This window comes from Truncatella angustata (genome assembly GCF_020726525.1).
Source record: "Truncatella angustata strain MPI-SDFR-AT-0073 chromosome Unknown BKA67scaffold_2, whole genome shotgun sequence".
Taxonomy (NCBI): domain Eukaryota; kingdom Fungi; phylum Ascomycota; class Sordariomycetes; order Amphisphaeriales; family Sporocadaceae; genus Truncatella; species Truncatella angustata.
In genome coordinates this window covers 4,670,232-4,677,013 of record NW_025763382.1, presented here as the reverse complement: position 1 = coordinate 4,677,013, position 6,782 = coordinate 4,670,232, and the positions used below count along the sequence as shown (strand labels likewise).

The following is a 6,782-nucleotide window of genomic DNA, read 5'->3' as shown; positions in this document are numbered from 1 at the left end:
ATGTGGGCTCTGCGAAAGCCGGGCGTTTGGTCAGTTTGAGCGCAAGACATTGTGGCACCCAGCAAAACTGGTCTTTTGTCATTCTAGTACTGACTTTGCTGTCAGCTGATACTCCAGAGTACGAAATACACTCTCGGAACGCAAAGTACGACTTTGGCTGATATGCTCCTAACTCCAAGACCGACAAGCTCTAAAAGTTGGACCGACCCCGGCATTATGTCTTGTTCTAGAAGAGGCAGGATGGATTTCTGCCGAGAACAAAGAACATGGCGCCTTCTTGTCTGCCGCGAATGGATGGTTTAAATGGTAATATCACGAAATCAAACGTATTGCATGAGTCGCTCGAGGAATTAATAGTACTCCACCAAGCAAACCATGATTTGATCAAGGTTCGTTTGAGTTTGGGCGGCCTAACAGGAAGTGTCCGCTTCTGGCCGCCTCGCCACGAGCTAGATAACCACAGTATTTGAGTTGGGTGTGATGGCAAAAAGCGGAAGAAGTTGATCATGCCAAAGTGAAAGTGCTTAGGCTATCTAGCCCCGTCATGGTGTTTGACTCCGATCGAGAACTAATGGACTAGGATGCCGGGTAACGAAGTGAGTTGTTGCAAGTGTAGCTAGCGAATTTTGCACTCGCGAAATGAGACAATGCTGTGTACATACAGCAGTGTCGTTGTCTGGAACTATGGATCTCTGTTCGCTGGTTAGTACAATATGTAACCAGCGGATCGCCACGCCATCGCATCTTGACTACAGTCGGGGGTGACGCATTAACAACGCAGTCCACTACTCAGAATGAGCTCGAGCCCAAGGGTTGATTCTGGTTATCTGCTTGGAAAGCGGTGGAGTAACTTGGCTGCTTAATATTGCTGATTGACAGGAACTGGCTACTAACGGTACATAGTCATCTCCATCCATCGAATCAGCGGCCACGACAAGATAATGAATAGTTACCAACCTCAGTCCTGTTTCTGACATACGTACGGAGTACATATCATCAACATGGCTGGTAGCGAACGATGGCGGGGTTGGATCTTGTAGCGGCAACGGGGCGATCATGGTCGGTTTTGGGGGATGTCAAGCGTGACGGCCAGTAGACCAATTCGGGAGTAGTGTCAGCATCCCCTAATTTGAAACGGTGAAGACTCCATCACAATCAATGCCCAAAATGCCCGTAGCCTCAACTATGTATGCCTCTCTCTTCCCTGCTCAAAGGAAAGGAGAACAATTCACTGTGTTGCACTGTGTGTGGGTAGGGTATCGGTATCGTCCCCGTGAACACATGTGGCTCAAAGTTAAGGCAACGAGATGGTGGAGAATACAAGAATAATGCGTCTTATTTGATTTTTGGTTTTTGACTTCTGGTGAGAGGCTTTTCTTGTGGCCTGACGAATATAACTAACAGATCATCAATCAAGTAGTCTGGTCTAGATGGATTGACTGTGGACTGTGGGGGGGGGGGGGGGGGGGGGTAACAAAGAAGAAGAAGAAAGAGGTTAATCGGCTCACATATACATCACACGCAGACTGCATCGTACAAGTGATGGTTCTCCTTGTATGGCAAGTATGAGTCTGAGTCTCTGCCGTCCTGTCAGGTGCTCATTTGCTCCAGCCTCCCATGAACTTCACTTTGTCTGGACCTCGACCCTCAGCCAATCTGAATACCGTTCAAGCCATTCATAGGTCGGGTGAGTTGCATGATCTTGGGACCACACTAGGTTAGCGGGTCACAGTGCCGAGAAGTTTTCATTGTTACTGCAGTTTTCGCCCGCTTTGGCACTGGACTGGAGACTGAGGTCTGGTACTGGCTGCACCCGACCGGCAGAAAGGGACTGGGGACACAAAGATACCTGACCTACCACAACCTTGTGCTGGGCAGCGCTACTGCCACTGCTGCTGCCACTGCTGCTGCCACTGCTGCTGCCACTGCTACCACGTACATAGTACTCCGTACTGCTACTCCTGCTGCCACTCCTGCTGCCACTCCTGCCCTGCGACTTCCTTCCTTTTTAGAATTCAACACCATGTCGCCTGTTTAATTAAGCCTTTGTGGAGTTGGGCAAACACAACAGAAGAAGGGAGCTTCGATTCACTACTGTACACCATTCCAATATCTGATCAATCGCAACAACACGCAGCCGCCCACTTGCATGTCACTGGACTAACGGGTTGCAATTCCTCCGCCCCATCTCGTGGAGTCGACCCGAGATTGGCCTCCTAAACGCCGCTCTCGGTCTTGTTTCACATCGCCCTATCGGCCTGGCCTAGCATCCCGCAATCTACTGTACGCTGTGTGAGGTACGCCAGGGAACAAAATACACAACCCAGGCTCACAAGCCATAGCCAGAGCAAGAGCCAGAGTTACAAGTCAGAACCCCACCGATACCCGACGCCCGCTGACGAGCTCGTCGCCAAAACGAACGAGGACAGGACTAGGGAAAAGAAAGCAGCAACTGCATCGCAACCCTGGATCAGAGGGCGGAGCCACCTGCACAGCATTCGAAACCGAGGGGCCATAACTGAACAAAAGGAAACCCAGCATCTGAACAAAAGGAGCCTCCAAAAGAGACGGAGAGGTAGCAGACACCCTACTGCGTGGCTAAGGGGCCAAAAAACTCAGTTCATGACCGAGGGAGAGAAGCACGACCGTCAGCTGAAGGCAATTGTGACTCGACACCATCAGCGACTCTCCAATTCCGCATCGAGTGGTCATCATCCAGATATCGACAAGGTGACACGAAAAAACGGAGCATAAGGGGTCTCCGAGGGTCCAGTCATTCCAACCTCGCAGAATTCCTTTGATTTGACGTGCCGAACAAGACATCTCGATAGATACCCGCCAACATTCCAGCCCCTCCTTCACACCCATCGATTTTACCATAACAACCTACCTCTCGACGAGAACCATCATCCGACGATTGTCTCGTTGCTAGACTGCTCTCCAACCCGCATCGAACATAATCGAATGGGGTAGGCAGTCATGGCACATGCTCCAGCGCTTCTCAGGACGAACACCGCTCCGGTGTTCTCCGCCGAGAGGAGACTCGGCAGTATCTCCGGCGCATCAGGTATAGCTGGCCCGCGAGCGAGCGCCTTATCTGGCTCAACCGTGTATGCATCTGCGTCAAATCCGTCTTTGGCCTCCATGTCGACGCTAGTAGGAAGCGATAGCGGACCAGTTATGGCGACCGCCAACATCATAAACCAAAAGGCCGACGCATCGAGATCTCTTTATCAAATATGTTTCGCGTTAAAGCAAAGGCTACATCTAGTTCCCGACTTCGAACAGTACCAGAACGAGCTAAATGAACTGACCCTCAAGAGTGAAGGCGGGCCAGTGGACGCCCTGTGGAACCTGTTACGGACGGGCCTTCCATTGCTCACAGTCTTCAATTCTTTGCAGCCGGAAAAGCCTCTCAGTGTGGACGGTGTCGCCGGAAACCCAGCCAAGGTGTCCAAGATTGCCGTGTTCAGGTTCGTCGAAGCATGCTTGCAGCAGCTCAACATGAAAAGCGGCGAATGCTTTGTGATCAACGATTTAATGGGTAACGATACCACTGGATTTGTCAAGGTAATGTTCACCCAACTGCAATTCCGCTGAACATCCCTGCTAACTCGGCCCAAGGTCATCCAAGTTGTCAATCATGTTCTGGATATCGCACAAAGCCAAGGGAAGCTGTCGGAACCCCTCGAGGTATTATCTACTGAGGTAGCTGGCGCTGGTGCCCCCGTGTCGAAAATGTCCTACCGCGACCACGTTATCAAGGAGATGGTAGACACTGAACGCAAATATGTCCAAGATCTCGAAAACCTCCACGATCTGAAGAAGGCGCTGGAACAGCAGGGTATCATACCCGGCGACGTTGTTCACGATATCTTTCTGAATATCAACTCTATTCTTGACTTTCAAAGACGGTTCCTTATCAAGGTGGAAACGACGAACTCGATGGCGCAGGATGCGCAGCACTGGGGCGCCCCATTTGCTGCATTCGAGAACTCTTTCAATATCTACCAGCCCTTCATCGCGAACCAGCGGAAAGCGGCACAGATTGCGGGCCAAGTGTTCGAGAAAATCCAGGTAATTCAACACCCGGTAGCCTGCGACTTCAACACGTTGGATGGATTTCTCCTCAAGCCCATGCAGAGACTTGTAAAATATCCTCTGCTCCTCAAAGTAAGTCTATAACTGATGTTCCTAAACCAAAGCTAGTCTAATTGTACATAAGGATCTCCTGAAGAAAACCGAAGAACCGGCTATCAAAAAGGATCTGTCTGAAGGCATCGCAGCCGCGGAAAGAGTACTTTCTCAGGCGAACGAAGCGGTCAACCTCGATTTACTCGATGAGGCTGTTGAGGATCTCAAAAAAAGAGTCGACGACTGGAAGAATCACAGACTTGAACACTTCGGAAGGTTGCTCCTACACGGTGTCCATACGGTCATCACTGGCCGCAGTGAACAAGAGAAAGATGTAGGACTCGTGAGAACAAATCTATCCCACACTCTGCTTGCTAACTAATTTCTGAATAGTACGAAATCTATCTGTTTGAGTCCATACTGTTGTGCTGTAAGGAAATGCAGCCGAACAAAAGCAAGGACAAGAAGGACAAGACCAAGTCAAATATCCCTAAGATCCGAAATAAGAACAATAAGCTTCAGCTGAAGGGGAGGATATTCATGACGAACGTAACTGAAGTTCTTTCTTTCGCCAAACCAGGTAAGGCATTTCTCCGCATGTGTTGTTCGTGCTAACATTGTCAAGGCTCGTATACTGTACAGATCTGGTGGAAAGGGGACCCTGGCGTCGAGAATTTCATAATCAAGTTTACGAACGAAGAGCAGATGAAGAAGTGGGCAGGTGGGCTGGATAACCAAAGGAAGCTTAACGTTCCTTCATCGATCGTTGCCCCTGTGGAGAAGGCAACGGATTTTGCATGGATGAAGAACGCTCAAGATCTTGAGAATCCGTATGCACAGCAGGAAGAGAGTGACGACGACGAGGAGACGCCAGTGCCTACAAACATGCTGACATCACCGAGCGCCGGATTTGGTGCTCCGCAACAGTCTACTGGTGGCGTCATGGCTCGTAATGCGTCCAGCACCAGCTTGAGAACGCGCTCCGCCACAGGTGAGAGCACACAGTCGCTAGCAGGTATCGCCCGAGCACCACCCCCACGATTCCCCTTACCACCTCCGCCGAACCAACTTAGTCTGCAAACACATGGCGTGCCTCAAGGAGCGAGCTCGCCTGGGCCACGCGGAGGGGACTCTTACTTCTCGCCGGCCACCGAGTCCCCGGTCTCTACAAGGACCAGCACGGCCAGCAGTATGCAGTTCTCGTCAGGCTACCCTTTCCCGAAGACCGGGACCCCTCAAGGCTGGGAAGACCCAACACTTGCAACCGGTAACCGCTACACAGCTCCGGCAATGCCTCGAGCTCCTTCCCGTGATGGATCATCCCCAGTTAATACGTATACCATCAACGGGAGAAACCCCCGGGGTCCGTCGATGCCTGTTATGGCTTCTCAGCAGAGCGCAGCGCAACAGCAACGCAACCGTTCCTATAGCACACCGGACATCAACGGACAAATTAATGGCCACAGATCGAACACTAGCACGCCCGTCCCCGCTGTGCCCGGTATACCTGCTCATCTTCATGATGCGAATATTCCACGCTCACAAAATGGCTCTCCGATGCAAGAAGTGCCGATTCGAACGAGTACTCAGAGTCCAGGTTATCGCATGCACCAATCTCATGGTTCGTTAGGTGGCCAGATGGGCCAGTTCCCGGCCAAGCCACTATATCCTGGCCGATCAACCCCAGGACCTGGACCACAAGCAGGTGTACCACCACCACTGCAGCTCGACAACCACTCCGCTGTATCACCGGCGCTGGGCACTGCTTCAAACCCTCTTTTCAGCCCAGCACCGGACTCGATGCCAACTCAGCTCAAGGTGAAGGTGAATTGTGACAGTGGCAATTATATTACACTTGTTGTCGCGTTTAATATCACTTTCCAGTCAATGATTGATCGCATCGATGCCAAGCTCTCGCGCTTTACCGACAGCTCAATTGGAAAGGGCGGCCTGAGATTGAGGTACCGTGATGAGGATGATGACTTTGTCAGTATCGAAAGTGACGAGGATATTCAAATCGCTTTCCTGGAACATCGGGATGGTGCTAAAAACCAATACAACTTGGGTGGCGTTGGAGAAATAGAACTTTTCTGCGTCGGCGACATGTAATGTTCTTCTAGCCAAACAGCGCGGCTGGCCATTCAACTGTGGCGATTCACAACTAAACCATCTGCGAAGCATGTTATACAACCAAGATCTCGCGAAAGCACTGCCTGGACGAAAAAAAAATCAACAATCAACACATTTGTGCGATCTCAGCCCGCATGGCGTACATCAATTACATAGACCGAGGCACCACTACATGATACCACATCCCTTTTTTTTCTTTTTACTTTTTTTTCTTTCCTAAATTCATTTTATCGGCGGGTTATCTGGCATTGGCAATAACGACACTCTTTTCATGACCTTCAAACTTCTTTGAATATACTTTTACGATACCAGGCACTTCGACGCGGGTGGGCTGGTCTGACGCTCTTTTTCGACTTTGATACCTAAAAGCCTCGAGGCGGGTTGGGTGCTTGACTGCCTTGCGATTGGCCATGGAGTGAATTCAGGTGGGAGGATTATACACGTTTTGTCCCCAACCGCACCGTCAACTGAAATAGGGGAGGATGGTCGTGGATGAGTCGGGCAGGCTGCGGTGCTCT

General features: G+C 50.7%; 2 protein-coding genes across 2 annotated transcripts; one reads left to right on the top strand and one right to left on the bottom strand.

The window, feature by feature from the left end:
* Window positions 1-646: 646 nt before the first annotated feature.
* Window positions 647-1,176, bottom strand: BKA67DRAFT_193834 (uncharacterized protein). The gene has a single exon (XM_046095370.1). It carries the CDS (start codon window positions 1,056-1,058, stop codon window positions 786-788), a length of 273 nt encoding a protein of 90 aa, XP_045961860.1. The 5' UTR covers window positions 1,059-1,176; the 3' UTR covers window positions 647-785.
* A 1,803-nt stretch (window positions 1,177-2,979) lies between these two features.
* On the top strand, window positions 2,980-6,243 carry BKA67DRAFT_655877 (Pleckstrin homology domain-containing protein; the record flags this gene model as incomplete). Its single annotated transcript, XM_046106843.1, has 5 exons — window positions 2,980-3,570; window positions 3,625-4,173; window positions 4,226-4,468; window positions 4,528-4,714; window positions 4,760-6,243. The coding sequence occupies 5 exons, from the start codon at window positions 2,980-2,982 to the stop codon at window positions 6,241-6,243; spliced, it is 3,054 nt and encodes a 1,017-aa protein (XP_045961859.1).
* Window positions 6,244-6,782: the final 539 nt, after the last annotated feature.

Coding starts and splice junctions, on each gene's coding strand:
- BKA67DRAFT_193834 (XM_046095370.1), bottom strand. CDS start 1,058: ATGATCGCCCCGTTGCCGCTACAAGATCCAACCCCGCCATCGTTCGCT.